General features: G+C 46.9%; 1 protein-coding gene across 1 annotated transcript in view; it reads left to right on the top strand.

The window, feature by feature from the left end:
• Positions 1 to 23,924, top strand: part of hecw1b (HECT, C2 and WW domain containing E3 ubiquitin protein ligase 1b) — a 69,823-nt gene that overhangs the window by 5,928 nt on the left and 39,971 nt on the right. Inside the window, exons 2-6 of the mRNA XM_035429321.1 lie at positions 9,293 to 9,623; positions 10,073 to 10,180; positions 14,129 to 14,223; positions 18,524 to 18,599; positions 21,849 to 22,018. Of these exons, the coding sequence (XP_035285212.1) occupies positions 9,293 to 9,623; positions 10,073 to 10,180; positions 14,129 to 14,223; positions 18,524 to 18,599; positions 21,849 to 22,018 (780 nt within the window). The remainder of the gene's footprint in view (positions 1 to 9,292; positions 9,624 to 10,072; positions 10,181 to 14,128; positions 14,224 to 18,523; positions 18,600 to 21,848; positions 22,019 to 23,924) is intronic.

The raw sequence follows: 23,924 nt of genomic DNA, 5'->3' as shown, positions 1-23,924 counted from the left end.
GCAAACTACACTTCCTGGGCTTCAAAAACCCTTTTCACCAAGCCCATGGAGAGTCAATGGGTGACATCACAGTGACGTTGTCTATATTTTTGGCAGGACCGCAACAGCATGGCTAGCCCTATAAACGCGAATGTCTGTGACTGACTGACTGACTGACTGACTGACTGAGTGAAGTTACACCATTGGTCGGCCGAGTTATGAAGTTACACCATTGGTCGGCCGGATGAAGTGTGTTAGGGCCTGCCATATACTAGCTTTTGACCTGGTCTTGTTGTAGCCTACATTCTATGGTCCGGCCTCAGCTGGGACAGTCCTTCAGGCACTTCCTCCAGAGCTTCCTCTCCTATGTGGAAAGGACTCGTCTGTAATTTCTCATCTTTCAAAATGAGGATTTAACAGACGCGCACGAGCCTGAAACAGAAATCCATCTTAATCTAATGGGTTATCAGAGCCTCAGTCTGCAGTCGTTTTAAACCACTGGAGAGTTGCGGAGGAACTGCAGCTGCTTACTGCAATATTGTGTGGGCCTCAAAACGGGATAAATAATCCTGCCTCCAAGTAATAAGATTTGGGGGTGACCTACTTTTTGAAATCATTAAATGGCTGAGATTCATGAAGAAGGGGGATGAAGGGGGTGGGGGGTTGGGGGGGGGGTGGTGCATTTGGCTGTCTTTTGTGCTGGTGCTCGCTGTTATTGCGCTGTCCATTTCAGCAGGCGCTGGCTGTCAGTGCATTTCTCCACCGAGATTATCTCCCAGGTTCGGATTCAGCCGGTTGCTTTTTCATCTGTGTTTTTCCTGCTGCACTGCATGTCCTGTGAATCCCCCTCGTAACATTCTTTTTTAAAATTTTTGGGTAATCCCCCCCCCCCATGTCCCCAATCCTTCCTACCACCCGAAATGGATTCTCATTGGCTGTTTCCGTCCAAGGTTTGGTACTGGGGGGTCGATATGGAAAATTGGTATTTGAAGCTCAGTGCAACCATTTGGAGTTTGTGCGTAATCCCTGTTGTTTTACAGTCGGAACAACCAGAATAATTTGGCTTGCTACGACAGCACGGATAGCACAAGGCATTATTTAACAGTAAAACAGGTGCACGTTAAGTAACATTTTCACATTTGCAATAGCTGAATGAGCAGTAGTATCAGGCTTTTAGCAGTTCTGCCTCACTGGATTAAGGAGAACCCCCTTGCCACCCCCCCACCCCCCCCCCCCCCCCCCGCCCCCGACAGTCACACAGTGGTGCAGAGAAACATTCAGGATACTACCTTCGGAGGACCTTAGGGGCGGTGCGGTGGTGCTGTGGTTAGTGCTGTTGCCTTGCAAGAGTCTCCTGCTTTGAGTCCCAGCTGGCACAGAATTGGCTCGTGTGACCTCTCACAGCTGACGCCTTCAAGCCGACCGTGCCTGAATTTTTTTCTAACGCGTCAAAATAAAATCGGAAGCCCGGAAAACCAGTCAGAGCGGTATCTCGTACCTTTTGCGAGTTGCGTCACGACCTAACGTTCTTCTAACGATTTATCGTCCTGATCACACAAAAAAGAATAACTATCCGGAGCCCGCGGCTCGTGTAATATACGCCCACCCTCAGCCAATGGATTTATGAAACTGTAGTGTGCTTTAAGCATGGTAATTTTGCTGAACTACGGCTGACGCCTTGATGTTTACTTGTTCTGTGCAGCCAAGTGCAGAAAGTGTGCTGCAAATGTTATAGCCTATACGCGCAGCCATACTAATTACTCTGAATCGATAAAATACATCGGCTGACAGGACTGTCTGAACCAGTTACTAGAGAATATGTCATTTTCACTAATGAACACGACAAAATAATGCTGTTTAGCATGCGGCCGGACCTGACCCCTGGTTTCTCCCCTCCTCAGTCTTAGTTAAAAATGAGATTGCTCCGGTTAGCCGCTGACGTTAGCAGCAACTCCTCTGTGTTGATGCTTTCAGCGTGACCTCATTGTGAGGTCATTCCTACCTGAATGTGTCATTGCCTGCATTGTATTGTTGAATATAGGCCTACTATAGAGGTATTACACATCATAAAATAATCGATGGAATCACAGATTTTTGAAAGTGCTGTGAACTCAGAGGTCTGGGGCTGTGGTGTGCTGTGTTTAATACGTAATCTGGCAGTCTGGCTTCTCCTGTGAAGGGTGTCTGTTCCTGGCAGTCAGGCACACAGTAAATGTGATTTTCTTGCCTTTTTACTCTACTCTGTAAATCTTTCTTTCCCTGTTGCTCTCTCTCTCTCTCTTTCTCTCTTTCTCTGTGCTCTCACTGTGGACAGGTTCTGTATTCCTTTTGTGTGCATAAGTATGTGTGTGTCTGTGTACGTGTGTGTGTCCCTGTGTGCCTGTGCATCTTTATGTGTGCGTGGTGTGTGCATGTGTGTGTGAGTGTGTGTGTATGTGCGTGTGTTTGCGTGCGTGCAAGTATGTGTGTGTGTCTGTGTGTGTGCATGTTTGTGTGTGTGCGTGTGCATGTGTGCACGCGCGTGTGTGTGTATCACTCAGTATGTGTGTGTCTGTGTGTGTGTGTGTGTATCACTCAGTATGTGTGTGTCTGTGTGTGTGTCTGTGTGTGTGTGTGCGTGTGTGTGCGTGTGTGTGTGTGTGTGTGCGTGTGTATCACTCAGTATGTGTGTGTCTGTGTCTGTGTGTGTGTGTGTGTGTGTGTATCACTCTCCTCACCCTCAGGCAGTGGCAGGCAGTGTCTCATTAAGCCCTGCTCCCGGTGCTGCAGATGGATGGGTGGACGGCCAGTTTTTCACCGTCCTTCACAGCTGAAAATTCAGCCTTTCTCTCTCTCTCTCTGTGATTCTCTGGCAGTGTGAGAGCTGACTGCCCAGTGTGTCTCACAGGCTGACCCTGTGGCACTGCGCTGCGTTGCTGGAGTGGCTCGGCTAACGCAAGAGGGTAAGAACGAGGGCATGGAAGTTAGCCTAGCGTCCCTACATTAGCATGCTTTATGTCACCCTTCATAGCATTTAGCCATTAGCCATTACTGGAGTGGCTCGGCTAACGCAAGAGGGTAAGACCGTGGGCATGGAAGTTAGCCTAGCGTCCCTACATTAGCATGCTTTATGTCACCCTTCATAGCGTTTAGCCATTAGCCATTACTGGAGTGGCTCGGCTAACGCAAGAGGGTAAGACCGAGGGCATGGAAGTTAGCCTAGCGTCCCTACATTAGCATGCTTTATGTCACCCTTCATAGCGTTTAGCCATTAGCCATTACTGGAGTGGCTCGGCTAACGCAAGAGGGTAAGAACAAGGGCATGGAAGTTAGCCTAGCGTCCCTACATGAGCATGCATTATGTCACCCTTCATAACCTTTAGCCATTAGCCTTGGTGACAGTGTTGGCTACGTCACACTGGGCATAACACGCTGTGTAACAAGGCGTTATGTCACCCTTCATAACGTTTAGCCATCAGCCTTGGTGACAGTGTTGGCTATGTCACTCTGGGCATAACACATTGCATAACAAGGCATTATGTCACCCTTCATGAAGCATGGCATTTGCTCATGTCTGATTTATGAAGGCATTATGCATGCTGCATAAAGCCTTTATGAGAAACACTTTCCTTTTAAAGTGTGACCAAGGGGGTCTTTACCTTAATGAGGAAAACATAAGTCACAAGCTGCCCTCCTTCGTGCTTCGCAGTCCAGTTCCTTCTGGTAATCCGGGCCAGGTATTGGAGATCACACGCTCGTGCAAAGGCAGCGTCCCTTTCTTACGAGAAAAATAAAACCACACACGCATTTATCGTATTTCCATTATATTAATGGCATCCAGGCCAATTAGACAGCCACTTCCTCATCTCTGGGCTGCTGGGTCCCTGTGTGGAGGTTTGGGTGTTAAGCCACACCCCTTTTCAGATGATTGACATCCTGTCACCCTTGCAAGATTACAGCCCTTGAAAGATGACAGAATGCTGTGATCAATTGTTCTCTCCAACAGGAAGATTTTTTTTTTAAAATGTAAACAAAACACTTCGTTTTGTTTACATTTGCTTTAAGGCAAGTTAAAATCACGCCTTAACATTCATCAGATAAAAATGATGAGCTGTCAGTTTGCAAATCAGCGTGTTTTTGAGTTACTGTTTGTGAGCAGGTTGAGTGAACAGAAATGATTTTGATTAAATGAGCAGCTACTCTGTACTTTTCTTTTTTGTCGAAGATGATCCTCGTGGTACAGTCTTTAGAGAAATAAATAGCGTACTGTCGGGTAGTAGTATGGTTTGAGCCCTGGCCTTGTAAACAGAAAGGAGGCTTGTTCAATTTCTGGAAGACAGCTGCATTTCAACATTTCTGCGAGCAAGAGAAAGGGAGAATTTATTCCTCTGGTGAGAAGGAAGGAGGGAGAGAAGGAGAGAGAGAGAGAGAGAGAGACAGAAAGAGGAAGAGAGGGTCTGCTGCTTCTGCCAAGAGGTTTATGCTGCCGCATTAATGCTCTTAGCTGTTATGCAGAAAGAATAACATTTGGAACTTTACGAGCCGTAAATTTCACATGCAGCTTAATTAAGTTAAGTAATACTCGGGGAGCCGAGAGGAGCAGAGAGGATGCTGGGATATCCTTGTAGCCATGGATATCAGAGGCAAGATAACTCCCTGTTCCCCCCCTCGGTCCTCTTAAAATGATTGCTGGCTGTTCAATGTAAAAGGCAATTGGGGGAAACGACAGCATAAATACCAGCTACTGTGGGCCAGAGAATCCGCTCAATAACCGTTGATTTTATAACTTTAAGCTGCCATATTTGCCTTGTTTGTTATGCTCGTGGAATGTAGCTGGCGTTCAGTGCAGTGCCCTTAATTGATGGATGTGCGTTTGTATCCCTTCCTATTGCACTCTTTCGTGCTAATGCTTTTTGCCTTATTTAGGCGCTCTGGTGTGGTTGTAATGTCTTAGCCGCATAAAAAATCTTTGCCACTGCTTGACAGGAAGTGCATTTTTACTTCTGAGTGCCATCCATCCATTTTCTAAACCGCTTACTTCTGGCCAGAGTTTCTGGGGGTTTGGGGAGGAAGGTGGGTGGTGGGTGGAGCCTATCCCAGCACATTCATTGGACGCCTAGGATTTCATATTTCATATTTCATAGGTTTTGGCTCTGTGTGTTCATACCATAGACTGTAGAAAAACTACGCAGCCTGGTTTTGGCCGTGTGGGTTTATACCATAGGCTGTAGAAAATCTACGCAGCCTGGTTTTGGCCGTGTGGGTTCATACCATAGACTGTAGAAAAACTACGCAGCCTGGTTTTGGCCGTGTGGATTTGTACCATGGGCTGTAGAAAAACTACGCAGCCTGGTTTTGGCCGTGTGGATTTGTACCGTAGGCTGTATAAAAACTACGCAGCCTGGTTTTGGCCATGTGGATTTGTACCATGGACTGTAGAAAAACTACGCAGCCTGGTTTTGGCCGTGTGGATTTGTACCATAGACTGTAGAAAAACTACGCAGCCTGGTTTTGGCCGTGCGGATTTGTACCATAGACTGTAGAAAAACGAAACGCTCAGCCCGGTTTTGGCCTCTGTCAGCCTCTCTTCGCCTCCTTTCATCGCGAGCTGACCTCCGGGTCAGAGTCTCGCCCCGGCATTGACTGGATTCTGACCGAGCCGAACTCATCAAAAATAAATATTCCAACCACTGGCACTGACAAAAGGTCATCCGACCCCCATCGTCATGCTCGGGTTGAAAAGGTCACGCCAGCCAGTCGTGGGGGGGGGGGGGGGGGGGTGGTGGGGGGCGGGGGGGGGGGGGCGGTTAGCTGGAGAAAAACGTCAAGGACGTCCGATGGTTCGGCGAAAGGCGTTTTTGTCTATTGCTGTGGAAACTGTGAGTTCCGCTCGTGTTCCTTTTTTTTCGTCTTGCACCTGATTGTTCGTGTGAAGAGATCATCGGAATAATTTTGTGTCTGGGACAAATAGGCTAGTTGTTTCGAGTTCATATAGGCTACGCAGTTTTTTAATCTCTGTAGATACTGTTTTTGTTAAATGGCCTGTACTGTGCGTGGTCCAGACATCGATCCCATTTGGACTTGTTTACTGTAAGCACAGGCCCTTCAGGAGAAAATAGGATATAAAACATCAGGGTATTCAGCTGTGGGGAATATTTAAATTCATAATGATTTCCTTCTGAGGGGAAAAATTCAGTGGGCTATGAATGTGTGTAGTGGAGAGAGATCTGGCTTACTAATCCAAAACCACTGGGACTTCTGCTAGTGTTTGGGCCCAGTTGGGTTTTATTGTGTGTGAGTGTGTGAACGTGTGAGTGTGTGCGTATGTATGTGTGTGAGTGTGTGAATGTGTGATCTTGTGAATGTGTGAGTGTATGTGTGTGAGTGTGTGAATGTGAGAGTGTGTGAGCATGTGAGTGTCTGTGTGTGTGTTTATATGTAAGTGTGTATGTGTGTGTGTGTTTGCGCACACATGCACGTGTTTGAGGTAGTGTCATAGGTGACAGTGTGTGTGCATATGATTTCCCACCATTCACACTTGAGATCAAGCGTGAGCTCACAGTTTCTCATTGGACAAGAACCCAATTCAATTTGTGTCACAGCCCAAACATAGAACAGTCATGGCAACACTAACATTGCCATAACGTCTAGTCATCCCAAAACAGTAACAGTCTGATCGTTTTTAAATACCCAGTACCAAAATAACCTTGTCCGAAAGCTAATATAGTAAGAGAACTTTGTGCTTGAATTTTAAAGGGAATTACGTGGATTGAGTTTTAAGCAAAGATATATCTTCTTCTAGCCAATTTCCAAAGACACTAATTAGAAAAATTACTGTAGACTGAACTGTGCATAGACTTCTACAGTACACTTGTTCAAAATAGGTCCTCACCAAGCAGATTATAGAACAAATGTAATTAACCACGTCTGCAAGAGTACTGTGTTTTCAGAGATGTTCTCAAAATGACCTGAAGCTTTGGCCTGTCTGTTCTGAGCTAAAGCCTACAAACCCTACATGCCAGCCAGATCCCTCCGTTCTGCTACCTCAGGACGCCTGGCACCTCCCCCTCTTCGCACCTGCACTTCCAGAACAGGTCTCCTGTCTGTTCTGGCCCCACGATGGTGGAATGACCTCCCTGTGGAGGTCAGAACAGCTGAGACACTGACCCATTTCAAACGACGACTGAAGACTCACCTCTTCAGGCTGCACCTCTTCCCATCCCTCCCTACCCCCCTGTAAATGACTGTAAGCTTAGGGTTGTAACTAGGCAGCTGTTTCATAGGTGACTTAGGTGCATTAACTGTCTTAACTACTACTTGTATTTTTTCCATAGACTGCGTTGTTGCCGTTCTCGTTGTTAGTGTTAATCAGTTTAACCTTCAGGGTCCAAGTTGAACTATGCGGTTGTTCCCTGCACTTGGACCGGTACTTCTCTCTAGGGGTTTCGTCATACTTGTTCCTGGTTATGGTTATACACTTTGTTGTACGTCGCTCTGGATAAGTGCGTCTGCCAAATGCCTGTAATGTAATGTAATGTAAAGCAGTCCTTCCCTATGCTGTGACACCGGAGTTAAATCCTTGGCAATGCCAGTACTGACCCGAGGGTGGCAGCCCCACAGGGAGGGTCTGCTAAAAAAAGGCTAAATCATTGCCCAGGGGGTGAGGGTTCCGGTCTGCAAGGTGATTGGTTGCCAGCAGCTCAGGGGGGTGATGTTTGCTCCTGCAACACTGCCATTACGTAGCCCAACTGGCGGACTGCACAGGGGAGAAGACGCATCTGCACGCGTACATTTCACAGGCTTTGCATTCAAAAATTTACAGAGGATATTTAAGCAGTGAAATGGGCCTGTAAATACCGCTGTGGGTGTTGAATCCTGGGGGGACACGTCCTCCTACACAGAATTTGGGAAAACTTCAAATGGTCTCTCCCCTAGTGTTACCATGTTGTATCAGGTGTGACTGTTGGTGCCCCCCCCCAAAAAAATTAAAAATCCAAACAAAAATTTCCTGTTTGTTTGTTGAAATTTCAGATGAGTTCTATGTTCTTGAATACCATCGGGAATTCTAAACTGTGAGGGGGAAAAAATAATCTACAGGTCTTTAAAAAAAAAAAAAAACAGGTTGCTCAGCCAGTAAAGGTGCTCATCGTATGCTCTGGCTAGGCTAGCTCTGGTATTGGCTACCAGCAAAACACGACAAAGCTGCACATCTGCATGCTAGATCGCTACCCACCCCTGCAGGGGCATGTTGATAAAAAGCATCAGGCAAAAACGTGCAATGCGTGCGAAACGCAATAGTTATTCATCTGCATAGCTTTCGTTCGCAGTTCCACGCAGTGCTCTCAATAAGACAGACGCCCGCTCTGAATAAGGTCACCTGGCCTGTCACAGGGTGTTCGCTGAAGTTTTACGCTCACACGTCACGCTCCTTCAGATCTGTGTCAATGAGACTACGAGGCTGTAGCTCAACGCATCGTGAGTTGTTGCTGGGGCGTATGAAGCCTTGGCTGCTCTTGCCACAGATGACCTGAAAGGCAATAGTGCACTTGCGAGCAATAAACATGATTCACACACAAGATGTACGATTATTTTGAGGGTCACGTCAGTATTGGCTTGGTAGTTGCCTAAAATGACGTCATCGTTTTTTTTTTTTTTTGGGGTCGATGCCGAGATCAGGGTCGACAGGAATGGGTTGACATGGTGATGTGCCTGAGAAGCGTTGCGTCTGACAGCCGCGGCTGTGGCTGTAAATTACGTGCTAATGTCAGCCGCGAGCGAAAATGGAAAAAAAAAAAAAAAAAGCGGTGGAATTTGCGGACGTTCATTCAGCCGGCGTCGAATGCGGTGAGCGGAAAGAGACGTTCGTTTTTGCGACCGTACGGCCGCTTTTATGTTTCGTTTTCTGAAACTAACCAGCGGTGTTCTAGAATGCTGTCGGCATGGTTGCAGTTTGCCTTTGTGATGTCATGTAAAACGTGGAGGTATTGACCTTTGGCATCGATCAACAGGCCCAGGCAAATATTGGATATTGATAGCGGCCTAGAATTGACACATTCCATCGTCCAGAGACCTATGGGAACATGGAATGTGTAGGCTTCTGCGCTATGCTGATGATGTACAGTATCGACCGTAAATGTTTATCGCCAATAAATTGGGAGCCTTGTTTTAGAACGACGTCCAATGACGTCCTGACTTATTGCTCCTTTTTCCTCTGCGCGGTCCCCCCCCCCTCCCCCCTCCCCACACACACCTTCACAAACACGTGTGTTCCTCTCGCCTCCTCCACCCCCCTCTCCCCCTCCCTCCTCCCCCCCCCCCCTCCCCCCGTCACCAGAACTTGTACCAGAACCGGTTCCTGGGCCTGGCGGCCATGGCCTCTCCCGCCCCGCGGAGCGCCGGTCGGCGGCGGAGCAAGGACGCCCAGCGGCACAGCTACAACCCCGAGCAGTTCCGCGGCCTGGGGCTGCAGAACGGCGAGGCCCCAGGGGGCCCGGGCCTGGGGCCCCGCTCCACCAGCGACACCGACCTGCTCACCTCCCACGGCCGCTCGGCGCTCACCGCCAGCGCCGCCCAGTACACCATCGGCCAGTCGCCGGACGTCCTGCTCTGCTGGGACATCAAGGAGGAGGTGGACGCCGGGGACTGGATCGGCATGTACCTCCTGGGTGAGCGTCCCGCGTCGGTCTGACGGTCGTATTTGGGCCGCACGGTGATTTTTGTTTTGTTTTGTTTTGCATGATGGATACTCTTTTTTGTTTTTCCCCTGGGTGAATTTAGTGTTCAGTTTTAAACACAGTGAGCTTTGACCAGAGTCAGCCCAATGCAACAACCAACATAAGTGGCTCCTTAGTGCCCCAAAACTGCCAGATTGCTGATCGAAAGGAAACCACAAATACTTATTTCACCGGATATTGTGGTGTCCCATTTCCTACAACGTGGTCTTTCAGGGTTGCATTTCGGTTGCCATTTTATCATAAGGTTGCGGGTTTAAATCCAGAATGGCACACATCGCAGCCTCTATAAGGTATCTTCAAAATATCCAGCTGGACAAAATTTATGTAAAAAAAACCGTAAATGTCCTCTTAATCTCTCTTTCCCGTCTCTTCCCTCTCAGACGAGGTGCTCTCTGAGAACTTTCTGGACTACAAGAACCGCGGCGTCAACGGCTCCCACCGGGGCCAGATCGTGTGGAAGATCGAGGCCAGCTCGTACTTCGTGGAGCGTGAGTGCGCCTCTTAAAAACGCCTACGGCAGACATGAACCGAGAGAGAGAGAGGACGTCTCAGAGATACGTACTAAAACACCGTTTTACTGACCGTTTTTTATGCTGTGTTTACACATAAGGGTTGTAATAAAACAAAGTACCTGTTTGCTGAGTGGGTGAGTCAGTCAGGTGTCAGGAGCAAGACTGCTTGCTCTACTAACATCCAAAGATAGGAAAAAGATAGGAGTCATTGCCACATGCATGCTTGCATTGATTTATGGTTTGTAAAAATATCCCATATGAACATTTTTGTGGTGAAAAGTCAGTAAAACACCATCTAGGCATTCAGGTGAAAACATTTACATTTTAGGTTGAAAGGTGAAAGTTTTCTAGACGGCTAGGATGTTGCCAGGATGTATCTGGGTAAAACCTGAGCTTTATTGGGGTTAAACTCGTCTCAACCTAGACTTCCATGTCTGGATTCCAGCCTTTGCTCCCTGGGACATTATAACCGTCGCATTTGGGGCGACATAGCTCAGGAGGTAAGAGCGGTTGTCTGGCAGTCGGAGGGTTTGCCGGTTCAAACCCCGCCCTGGGCATGTCGAAGTGTCCCTGAGCAAGACACCTAACCCCCTAACTGCTCTGGTGAATGAGAGGCATCAATTGTAAAGCGCTTTGGATAAAAGCGCTATATAAATGCAGTCCATTTTACCATTTACCATTTGTCCGGCTGCTCCAGCATCGCGGTATTGGCTCCTCCCACATGCGCTGTAGCATGTAGCCGTTGTTGTGCTAGCGGATTGCGTTTCTCCGACGCTCAGTCAGCTAGCTGCTGTGTGAGGAGGGAATAAACCCTGCTGTGCAAAAACCTTCCTCTCTGGGAAACCCAACATGGCCCCTTTCTTAAGGGCGTTAAGAAAAAAAAAAATAGTGACCAGCACGTCCGTCCTCTTGTCTGATGCCGAAGAAGAAAAGTCTGTAAAATCAGAGTGTCATAAAGAGGCTCTCCCCACCTGAAATATGCTCTACTTCTTTTACTTTATACTAAATCAAACAATGTTTTTGACCTGGAAGGGCTTTGTCGGGTGTTTATAATTAATTATTGCCCACAATGCCCTTGAATAGTTACACACCTACCGACGGCGTACTTTTTTTGAACACCTTCTTGAGGGAACCGAAAGGATTTTCTGTTGTTGAAATACTGCTTGCGTCAGGTCTCAAGGTTAAATCCCCTAATGTCATCACATACTGTAGGTTGTTTATTATCACGCAAATTCAATTTACTACGGTTCCATGATCGTTATTATCAATTCACATAGGATGCCAATGACCTTTCAGCTGTGAATAGTAGAAAGGGATGTTGTTAAGCTTTCCAACAAAATTAAAACTTAAAATAAATTTCTCCAAGCTAGTGATGTACATTTTTTAATATAGTTTTTGGCTCTACTGGAGAAAAGTAAGCCTTTCATTACAAATTCAAGCATCACAAGCCTGGAGATTGCGGGGGGGAAAAAAATCAAACTGTATGCATGCGATGTCAGGTTGTAGCACCAGTTTAATATTGCTTGTCACAACTGAGGATTACGAGGACATCGGCTTTCTTGGATCAGAACCTCAGCGATCACGCAAATATATATTCGGCGCGTTCTGATTCCAACCAATCAGGGGGCGGTCACAGCCGAAGCTATTTCAGCCTGCGGTTCATATTTAATGCACGAGCGTCATTGTTTTTAGATCCTTCGGCTTCGACGCTCGCGGACGTCCCGTAGAAGGCAGAGCAATTTTTGGCGGTAAGCTGGCGGGGGTACGCCCTGTTCTTCGAGAAGGTCGCTCCGCGCGCGCGTTTGTGTCAGAACTGCGGGGGGTGCAGTCGGGGGGGTAGGGCGTGCACGCCCACGACCGCGGCGCGTGAAAGGCGCGCGATCCATGACTCCTCCTCCTCCGTGTGCCCAAAAAACAAAACCGCTCCCTGCTGTCCTTTGCTCAGCCAGCGGTGCCGTAATCACGGCTGCCATGGCAACCGCCATACCGCGTAAGACACACAAAAAAAAAAAACGTTTATGAAGCATCCTGTCTGTTCTGATCTGTTATCATCGTTTTCCTGAAGCGGCACACGTGCAGATATGTACGGACATGGGTGACCCAAGACCCAGGCAAACGGGTGTACTATATTTTGTATGGTATTTTTTTTGGGGTATCGGCGGGGCACTTTTACATGGCGGCCGACAGTCCCGTGGCCCGTCTCTGTATTTTGGGCTATGAGCGGGCGCCAGCGCTCGGTGACGCGACGCGGACACAAATAGGATCTGTTACGCGCGGCGAAGGGTCACGTGGCGGGAACCTCCTCCGGATCGGGGCTATTCTGGGACGGGAGAAAACCGGAGCGGCTAAAAGCGTGCCTCTTCCTCCTCCTCCTCCTCCTCCTCCTCCACCGCAGACCCGTTAGAGCTGTTTTCTGGCGTTGTGTCGCTCCTGCAGAGCGGCTTTATTCAGCTCCCTGAGCTCACAGGGGACTCCCAGAATGCCGAGGGTTCCTGGCTGCCTGTCCAGGATTTATTGTTGTCTCTCCTGCAGGACAGAGAGAAGTAATAAGAGAGAAAAAAATGTACAGCTTCGGTTACATCCCGGGAATTTTGGCCCTTGTTTATGAATGTGGCCCTTAAACACACTCATGAGCTGGAGGTGCGTACTCTACCTCCAGTCCATGTCAAAAATGCTTTGGAGAAGCTCTGATCATATCCTGAATTTTTGGTCGTAATTTTCACAGATTATGTGCTGTGCGGGAATGACATCATATCGTTCACTTGCTCTGTTCAGGTCAACTCACATTTTGAACGCTCTCCAGTAGACAGCCAGTCAACCTTGGACACCGTTCAGACAGAGAAGTCTTGCTTAAAAGGCTAAGGGCACTTAGGATTTGAACCCACGGCGTTGTTCGGTTACCTCACCACAAATAACGGCTAAAGTGTGGTAAGGCCAAGGGGCATATCCGTGATCTGCAAGCAAAAAAAAAAAAAAAAAAAACATTCTAGCTGGTAGAGCATTTGGGCCTCAGTTCCAATCCCTGCGTATGTGTGTGAGATACTCTCCTGTCTGTCTGGATGCATCAGCGCTTGGTCCTGTGAAGGAATATCGTCCCTTTAGGGAAACGTGAGCTCAGGTGAGCCGGTACCGCGGGCAGCCGATTGCTCCGCGGGCTGCATGTCGCCACGACGATGTGCGCGCGAAGGTCACTCTGTTCCGCTTGCACGGAATGATGGTAATTTATTGCCACGGCAACACCCTCGCTCCAGCCACAGGAAAAAAAAATGACATCAGAGACCTGGGGGGGACCGTAGGTCATGTGTGTGTGGAAGTGTCGCAATGTTCTTTTTCTTTCTCCCCCCTCCCTCGCTCCCTCTCTCATCCTCTTTCTCTCTTTCTGTCTCCATTTGTCTCTCTGTCCTGGCTTTCTATCTTATTCCCCCTTAATCCCTCTGCCTGAATCCCTCCATCTCTCTCAATATCTCTGCCCGTACATCTCCTTCCCTCTCCCTCTGTCCATCTATCTACTGCCTCCACCTCCCTGTCTCATTCAATCTCCCTCTCCTTCATCCCTCTTCCCTTACTCTATCAATAATATCTCCTCCCCCACCTCTCTCTCTCTCTCTGTCCCCCACACCTCTCGCTTTCTCTCCCTCTCTATCTTCCTCTCTCTTTCACAGGATCGCTTGTGATAAATCCAAGAAAATTGGTTATCGATATTTGAGTTTGGCACTTAGATCATTTTTTTCTTTTTTCGTGAGAATTTCTTGTTTTCTGTTGATCTTTTTTTGGTGTTGTTTTCTTTTGGGATAGAACTGCAAAAGTAAGCTATAGGAATTTTGTTTTGAACTGATGATGAATAAAATCTCTTTCTCTCTCTCTCTCTCTCTCCCTCTCTCTCCTCTCTCTCTCTCTCTCTCTCTCCCTCCCTCCCTCTGACAGCGGAAACGAAGATCTGCTTTAAGTACTACCACGGTGTGACCGGAGCGCTCCGAGCCACTACGCCCAGCGTCACGGTGAAGAACCCGTCTGCTCCTGTGAGTGCACCCCCCCCCCCCCCGAACTCCCCCCCCCACCCACCCCACCGCCCCCCACCCCGGAAACATTCCGGAACTTTCCATTTCACTGTTTCAGGCGTGAGGTCACAAATGTGTGATCAGAACGTTCTTAGCTGAACATTCTAATGCTGATGTCACAATCGCTACTGGTAGTGGAGTTCTAGAAGACTGACTTTGGAATTTTCAAAAAACATTCCAATAAAAAACCTGCTCCACACAGCGTTGACCAGGATTTCATTCTCCTCAGTCTTCTGACTGCATTATTTAGACACAACATGCACATTTATTGATGTGTTGATATCCACCTCTCAGAATATCTCTCACAGCTTTTCAGGTTCAAAAAAAGTCTAGTGTTTTTTTTTAATTTATTTTTATTTGTCCAAGAGATTATACGTTTTAATTAATTGGTGTCAAATAGGCTATGTGACATACTGTAGCCTATTTGCCCCATGCAGTGTAGGGATCTGTTATTACATGATCTGAGGGTGGTCAAACAGCAGTTTGATATTGTGCGTGTGTGCGTGCATGCTTGTGTGTGTGTGTGTGTGTGTGTGTGTGTGCATGCTTGTGTGTGTGTGTGTGTGTGCATGTGAGTGCGTGTGTGCTTGTGCACATCTCATCGGTGTCAGTTTCCTTGAGCTGCAGTCGCACTTCCAACGTTAGCTATAATCCGCCTGTAATCTTCTTAGGGGTCTGAGCAACAGCTGTAAAATAATTAGAACTGGGCTTTTAAGGGACTCTTCTTAAGTCTGTAAGTTAATCAGTTATGAAAGCCAGGTTTGAGTAAATTAGCTTTGCATACAGCATTGTCTCTGTGTGTGTGCGTTTAGAGAGAGAGAGAGTGAGAGAAAGAGGGATCCACAGATAAATAGATGTAATTGTTCATGGAAAGTATGGCACTGTTTTACGGGATGAATGAAGGCTTTCTCCTGTCTGTCTGTTCTGTCAGTCTTCCTGACAGCGTGAATGGGAGGTCCAGGGACAGGCAGAGATCGCTGCTGATTTATTTAATACCGCGTCTAAGCGCACGCTTCAGGTTACTGTTTCTGATGTGTGCGTGTGCGTAAGACCCGCTTTTGTCAAGTCCGTCTCCCCCTCAGCCCCTTCCCTGCTCTGTCTCATCTATCTCGTCCCTCCCTGATTGATTTGCTGATTGCAACAATGCTCTTGGCCAATCACGGGCGGCAGCCAATCAGAGGACGGTGTCCGCGCTGGAAGCAGGAAGTGTCGGCTTCTGAGTGTGCTTGCACAGTACAATGTTCAGTGTTAAATCTGCCAGTGATGACTGGAGATGAGAGAAGGAGGGAAGTCATCCATTAGTGGTGAACCCGAGGAATGATAACAGTATTACATTACAGGCATTTAGCAGACGCTCTAATCCAGAGCGACTTACACACGACTTTTACGTAGCATTTTACATTGTATCCGTTTATACAGCTGGATATATACTGAAGCAATTTCGGTTAAGTACCTTGCTCAAGGGTACAACGGCAGTGTCCTTACCCGGGAATCGAACCTGCGACCTTTCGGTTACAAGCCCAGTTCCTTACCCACTGTGCTACACTCCGTCCTACAAAGTACAAAGTACCTAAATGAGATACTGCTGAGTGCAGTGACGGATAGCATGTGCTTCTCCTTCTGTCCTGCTTATGCTGGTGCGAGTGGCATGGCAGTGACTTCAATAGACAAAAATGAATAATTGAATCATGTCAAGGGAAAAAACGTATATAATTAATTTTACCTGTGGGTCTGGACAGGTAAATATATTGCTTGTCCTCCACACACTGGCAGTTTGTGAATTTGTTTTGTTTTCCTGTCACCTACAGAGGTGACCTTGTGTAACCTGGGGTCACGTGACGAAAAGTCAGGTGCGGCCCTTCTCCCGGCCGGGGTGTTTATTGTGGCCGAGCAGGAGGCAGTCGCCTCACATCAGATCAAAGAACACACGGCCTGCTAAAACAAAAAAACAAAAAACAATAGAGCCCCTGACGTGCTATTCTGGTTCGCCCGAACCCCAGCGAACGCTGACTCTGCCTCATCTGATCCGAGTGGCATCGTGACTTTCCTGGGGGGGGGGGGGGGGGTCGATTTAAAAATAAAACCCTGTGAATCAGGCGGGGAGGCGGGCGGGGGCTGAATTTGGGGGAACAGAACGAATGTGATGCGAAAGGACTCCGGGAACGAGGTGATGGATGCTTGGGTCGGCACGTGTGTCTGGCTGCAGTGCATTGTGGGCCGTAGGGGACGTTTGATGAATCGGTTTGATTGGCTGCTGACTAACGCTCACGCCGTCCGCCTCTCAACCAGCTGGGGGAGGAGCTTAAGCGGGTGCTGTAGCCTTGGTCCGGATTCATTCGATGGCGGATTAACTCGGTGAAATCGCCACGTGTCCTCACCTTACCTCTCTGATTCACGGTGTGTTCGTTTCTTTTTTTTTCCACGCGAGTTCATCGATCGGGAAAGTCAGCTCGCCAAGCTGGGAAAATTAACGTTTGCGTTTAATTTGAAAGTCAGTATGTGATTAAATCCAGGCCCTCATCTCCACTTGACTCCTTTATCACCATTTGAAACACAAATCCCATTAACCCTTTAAGGCCTAAGGTCACACATGTGAGTAGAATGTTCTTACCTGAACATTCTAATGCTGATGTCACAATCACTGCTAGTAAATAAATCCGATAGTTCTAGAACACTCAGAATTTTGAAGAAAAAAAAAGAAGAAAACATTCCAAAAACCCTTCTCTTCAAAGGGTTAATGGCAGGGGAAATCTGCAGCTGAGAGGTTGTAATCCCGAAGGTTGTGCCGCTTTGGGAATGACTGAATGAAGTGTACAGTGTGCCAGCGTGGGTGACCGTGCCACTGTGAGATGAGCTTTATCACCAGGGCCATCTGCTTCCTGCTGGTGCCTCTGCCTTTTCCAGATGGTACGGAACTGCACTGAGCATGTGCAGCCGCCCACCGTACGCATTGTGAACCAGAAAGGTTGCTCTTTTTTTGTAGAAGACGTGTATTTTTACCATTGGTTCATCGAGGATGTCATTATTGATACCTTGAGGGAGTTGTACTGTATAATAAAATCGCACATCGCAAATGCTTAATGCACTGTGCGTGAAATGTAGGTTTGGGTGTGTCTGCGTGTGTGCGTGTGCGCGTGCATATGTGTGTGTGTGTGTGTGTGTGGGCATATGTGTGTTTGTTATTGAACGTTATTGAAGGATGCATGCATCTGTGTGCACAAATGTATTGGTGATTTCATTGCTGTGTGTACGTGTATATTTTGCTGTGACATGCTGGCACATGCTAAGAAGCACGCCTTGAAAAAAACAGGGTATGGTGGACTGAGACAGCAAGACAGATTACGAAAGAGAGCGGGAGAGACAGCGAGAAAGGGCGAGGTAGAGAGAGAGAGAGAGAGAGACAGAGAGAGAGAGACTTTGACTTTTAAAACCCCGTTTTTTATTAATCACTTACCAAGCGAGCGAGAGAGAGAGAGAGCAAGACAGCCAAAGGGAGAAAGGGCGAGAGAGACAGAGAGAGAGAGAGAGAGGTAGAGAGAGAGAGAAAGAGAGGGAGAGCGTGGTCACTTGCATGAGAGCCAGAGAGACCGAGCGTGAGTGGAATCCCTCCCCTCTCCCCGCTGACTCAGTCCTCCAGCAGGCGTGGCAGAGGACTGCACTGCAGAGGACATACCCCCCCCCCCCCCGCCCCCGCCCCCCGCCCCCACCATCACCCTGCCCCCCCTCATCTCGTGATTTCACCATTACTGCTCTCCTTGAGTGTGAGGCACGGGTCCCAGCTCCAAAAAAGGCTAGGTCCCGAAAATTAAAAAAAAAATTAAAAACACATTTTTGCCCATTCACTCTCAAACACAAACAGACAAAAGCTGTGTATTTTTCTACGTTAAATAAATATACCCTGCAGGTGATTTGTAAACTTGTCAAAGTATATTTTGTGTCCACATGAAGAAATGCCGCACTCTCTGTATGCTCCAGATAATCTTTTACTATTAACCAAATATTTACCAATGTTTCGGCACGTAGTGCCTTCGTCAGGGTGTGTCGTGTGAAATACTGAGAAGAGTCTTTTTAAAGCCAGACTGACAGGTGAAACTCGCTAATGCACTCAGTCTCTTTCTCTCAATCTCTCCCTTCCTTCTTTCTCTATTCTCCCTTTCACCCCCTCCCTCCATCTCCATTTCCCTCTGTCCTCTCCCTCCCTCATCCCGCCTCCTCTCCCCTGCTCTAACCCTTTACCGCCCCCCCCCCCCCCCCCCCGCAGGTGTTCAGGCCCGTGTCCACTGAGGAGGCCACTCAGACCTGCGGGAGCCGCCGGCTCATCAGCTTCTCTCTGTCAGGTCAGCTGACCTCGCCCCGTTAGTTACCCTGGTTACCGCCTCATTTTAGAATTTGCTTTAAGACTTTTCTTTTTTACTTTTTACATCTTTCCATGGTCCCTTATTTATCTGCTTATTCATTTATTTGCTGTGTCGGTAGTTCTTTTATGACATTGTTTTATTGATTTTTATTTTTTCATTGCTTTTATTGATTTTTGTAGATTTTTTTGCAATGTAAAGCGCAGTGTGTTGCATTCAGTTGTACGAAATGAGTTACACAAATAAAGATTGATAGATTGATTGATTGATCGATTAGTGATAAACGCATCCCAGTGAAAAAATAGTATGCTTGAGTATACCTGAAGTACACTATTATATATTATACTCAAAAATGCTTCAAGTATAATTAAAGTTTATATCCGTTAGGGTTAGTTGAGGCTGGTCCCAGCATTTTCACTTCAGTGCAATTTACTGCCCAGCCTGTCATTACTTCTCCACTCCCAGTAGTGGCGTGGTCTTATTGGCTGTGCGCCTTCACTTTGTCATCTTGGGGTAGTGGGGCATTGGGGGGTCTTTTAGGTCCTATGGTCCTACCTGAACAAAAGTAATTACCTCCTGTGTTAGTGTTATCATCAAAAGGGTCTATATTTATATTACACACACACACACACACATACACACAGAATATCAAACTAACATAGTCCTTCCACTAGACATTCATAATTCAAATACAATCTGGGAACAACTGACTTAACAGTGCAAAGAAGTCTTCATTTTTCTTGCATATATATTTTTTTTTTTTATATCTGTGGAGGGTTTTAAGCTGTCATTGGCAATTACCAAGATGTAGCTGCTGTGAAGCGGGTATTTTTTTGTGAAGCCTATTGAGGAGCGTAGCCAAATGGCTGTTATGCTGGTTGGAGCACAGACTGCTGCTTGCAGGGTCTGTTATCTCTTACGGCCCTGCCCAGTCTTCTTCTGTGTTTATGTTTTATTCATAGCGGCTGTGCTCCTCCGAGTCTCTGACGGCTCGGAACACGCGGCGGAATCCTTTCTCGATAAAACCGTTTCGGCATCTCGAGAGTCTTAATGGAGTCTTCCGCTACTGCTGCAGCGGCTGAGTTGAGGCTTGCTGTACGGCGGACAAGCCAGGGAAGGCGCGATAAGAAGCCCGTTCATTCTTGGGCTACCGGAAGCAGCGCGAGGAATGAAATGATCACACCCGAAGCAGGGGGGGGAGACTGCATTCATCACGCATCGGAATAGAGAGCTAAGCACTGCTCCTTGCGATTGATCAAAGCGGCCAGGCGAACTTCAGCTGGCTGCGTTTGTTTTTCATTTCTTTTTTTCCGTGCTTGTCGCGGGCTTTGATCAATGGGACTGACAAACGGAAAGGGTTCGGCACGGCCTCTCCCCCCGTCCGCGTCTTTTCTAAAAAGCTTGCGACGTCCTCCTAGAATCTATCCTGGCGACGTGCGAAGCGTTTAAAATATCACCCCGTTCGTCTTTATTACTGCGACTGTTGACAGCTGGAAATGCTAGCGAGAGAAAAAACTAAGTCTTCGGGGAGCCATCATCTGCTTCCCCTCCTCAGCTGACTGTTTGCCTGCCCTTACAGCATCCCTGTTTAATTATTTATCCGAAGTTAATTAGCGAATCGCCCTGACAGTCCTAGCGGCCCATGCACATTTTCAGCATTTCCTACTCCTTGATCTGTAATAGAGTTATCCGAAGTCTTTCTGTAAAATATATGCAATTCAGTTCTACCTGTGCATAATATACCGATGAATGTGGATGTTTCACAGTCGTCTTTTCCTTCTGAGACTCCCAACTCCCACAATTCAATGGCGCATTGATAGGCCAGTTGATCACCTAATTACCCTGCCTGTCAAATTTGTCATGATCCATCAAAAGGTGGAATGAGTTCCTGTTGGGGAAACAATGTGAAGCTTACTGAAGGGTACTGAAGTTGGTGATAAATTCTGTGAATTTAACACAGCAGCTACGGACATGCAGTGTGTTAAGACAAACACGTGTGAGAAGGGTAGATGAGTTGGTACCACTATATCAGTGATCTGTGCTAAATGAGCCTTGTGGCTTTGTGAAGTTGAGGTGATAGAATGTTATGTAGATATGGAATGTTAAAAGGTTTTAGTGAGTTTTGCGGAAATACGGTACTGTAATCAGAACAAGGGAAACTTCTGATTGTGCGTGTAGCTTGTGGAGATTGTAGAACAGGTAATTTGTCCATTGCAGTAGTAAGTTGTAGTAATTACGGTCGTAGTTTGTAATAGCAGTAGTGCGGTTGTAATTACAGTAGTAATTTGTCCATCTGTACTGCTAGAGTTTCACTGCTTACAATGTTATTTCCTAGTGTGTTATTTGTTTAGAGGGAAAGCATCTTTGTGGTACAGAAGAGAAGTCTGTAAAACAGACAAAATACTATCAAGGCTTTTCTCATAGCCTCTAGCTGTTTATGAGAATAGGTTTGATGGTGCTTCTTGTCTGCATTTCCATGTGTTATTTGTGTTGAGGGAAAGCAGCAGTGCAGCACCAAGGCGGAGTCCGTAAAACTGACAGTACAGTACTGTTAAAGCTATTCTCATGAACAGCTACGGGCTGCATTTACTGTAGTGCGCTCAGTTCCGTTTCAGGAGACCGTTCCCCAGTTCTGTTGAGACTCTCTCATCGTCCTTATTTTGTTGGTCACCAATCTACACCCTGAGCCGGCCAGAGGAGGATGGGTTTCCCCCTTGAGCCTGGTTCCTTCCGAGGTTTCTTCCCATCTGCCACAGGATGTTTTTCCTTGCCACTGTTGCTTTAGGCTAGCTCCTGTGGGGTTTTAGGCCAGGGTTTTCTGTGAAGCGTATTGTGACAATCGCTGTGAAATACGCTATATAAATAAAATTTGATTTGATTGATTGATTGATTGATTGATTGATTAGTTGATTGATTGATTGATTGATTGACTGAGTGATTGATTGATTGATTGACTGAGTGATTGATTTATTGATTGATTTATTGATTGATTTATTGAGTGGTTGATTTATTGATTGATTGATTGACTGAATGATTTATTTATTGATTGATTGATTTATTGTCTGAGTGATTGATTGATTGGTTTATTGTCTGAGTGATTGATTGATTTATTAGTTGATTGATTGATTGATTTATTGACTGAGTGATTGTTTTATTGATTTATTGATTGATTGATTGATTTATTGATTGACTGAGTGATTGATTTGTTGATTTATTGATTGTTTGGGGCAGACTTCCAGGCTCTGGGGCTGAAGAAGGGCATGTTCTTTAACCCCGACCCGTACCTGAAGATCGCCATCCACCCCGGCAAGCACAGCATCTTCCCCGCCCTGCCCCACCACGGCCAGGAGAAGCGCTCGGGCATCGTCTACAACACCGTCAACCCCGTGTGGCAGAGAGAGGTGAGGGCCGTCCGGGATTCGGGACGGGACGGGGCGGGACGGGACAGTTCTTAGCCTCGGGCCTGGGCAGCCGTTAAGGCTGAAATTTTCAAATGTGTGCAGTTAGTTGTAAAAAAATGTTGGTGAAAAATATATATGTGTATTTTGCGTGTGTGTATGTAATGTTTTGATTGGCTGGTGTAGGTAACTGTCCAATGGGGAGACATATTGTTTGTGGGCTTGGAGCATTGCGATGATGTAATCAGGCAGGGAAAAGAAGAAGGAGAAAACGCAAAATCCCCTAAGTTTGGGGCTTTATTGTGCGGACGTGTGAAGATGTTTGTGAATTCTGTCTGTTGAAATGGGGTCAGAAGGTGCAGAAATGAATGTTTTTAAGGGCTGAGAGTCTGTGGTCATTGTGGTTATTTCTGTAGGAAACCCTGAAAATTGCCAAACTCTCTGTGCTGTATACATATGGGGCGTGCCGCCCCTCCAAGGCATAACTTGGCGGGGTGGTATACCTGCCAACCCAATATTAGCAGGCGGTAAAGTGCTTAAAATGCTATGCTAAGCATCGGAGGATTAGGCTTTGAACACAGTTGAGTTGCTATTTCAAGAATGGAAGTTCAGAAATATGTTCTTGCATTTGCAACTTTTCTCGCATTTGCCATTTTCAAAATGCACATCAAAAAACAGGCAGGCAGGAAGCTGTATATCTGCGCACATGGACAGCGCATGTTCAGTGTGATTACATGATCAATTTTTAATCTGCTGTTCGCCGTATGAGAACGGAACGACGACGGAAATCACAGGGGGGGGCTGTCGCAGGTCATTTGTTCCACAGTATGCTCCTGCGGAATCTTGCGGACATCTTTTCCCGCAGAATCGCGTTATCAGTACCTGAGAAGGTTTTCTGGAATCAGTTTTTTCAGATTAGTCTGTCAGTTCTCCCTCGGTTATGAATAGGCTTACGCAGGAATGGTGATTTATGAGGATGTGAGAAAAAAAAAAAGCAATTTCTTCACAAAATACTTGAACTAGCCTGTAGCATTGTGATAAGTTCTCACTGCGTAAGTCCCATTGCTTTCTGGTAAATAAATGGGAAAAAGTCTTATCGGGGAAAAAGTTCCAGGCAGTTGAGTGATGATGTCATGGTGGTGTGAGGGAATTTACCAAATGGTAAATGGTAAATGGACTGCATTTATATAGCGCTTTTATCCAAAGCGCTTTACAATTGATGCCTCTCATTCGCCAGAGCAGTTAGGAGTTAGGTGTCTTGCTCAAGGACACTTCGACACGCCCAGGGCCGGGGTTTGAACCGGCAAACCCTCCGACTGCCGGACAATCGGTCTTACCTCCTGAGCTATGTCGCCAGGGTGATGGTTGTGATGCGGCTTGGCTGTGTTCCCGGTGAGAACATTGAACGGTGGTGACTGCTGAGCTGTTAAACTGGAGGCGGAGAACTTAGCTCTCTGAACTTGTAATGGCCCTGCGCACGCGTCTCCTGATTAACCAGCTTTCCGTTTTACAGGCTTGTCTGTCAGCGGACGATTCCTTTCTCGCGTAATTGTGTGTCTAATGCGGTGGCTTTACTGTCCCTGCCTGCATGCCACGTTAAACTTGAACACATTAAACAGCAAAGAGATTGGGCTGCAGTCAAACAATGAACAGAGAAGGATTAAAATCAGCTACTAGTTACACCGCCTTTTTGAGGTTCGGTGGTCAGCTGACAGTCGGTGATCAGATTAGAATACCTTTTCAACACTTTCTCCCAAAGTCTTTATGGTATATTGAAGATGTTATTTCTCTTTCGTGCACAGCCAGATGGTAAAAATGCAACCATGACTGACATTTGCAACATGAAAGACATTTACTCAACAGAACATGCACTGAGGGCCTGATTTGCTGAGACCTTTAGCATGCTGCA

Source organism: Anguilla anguilla, chromosome 8 (genome assembly GCF_013347855.1).
Source record: "Anguilla anguilla isolate fAngAng1 chromosome 8, fAngAng1.pri, whole genome shotgun sequence".
Taxonomy (NCBI): domain Eukaryota; kingdom Metazoa; phylum Chordata; class Actinopteri; order Anguilliformes; family Anguillidae; genus Anguilla; species Anguilla anguilla.
The sequence above is the reverse complement of the archived record's forward strand: the minus strand, read 5'-3'. Positions and strand labels throughout refer to the sequence as shown.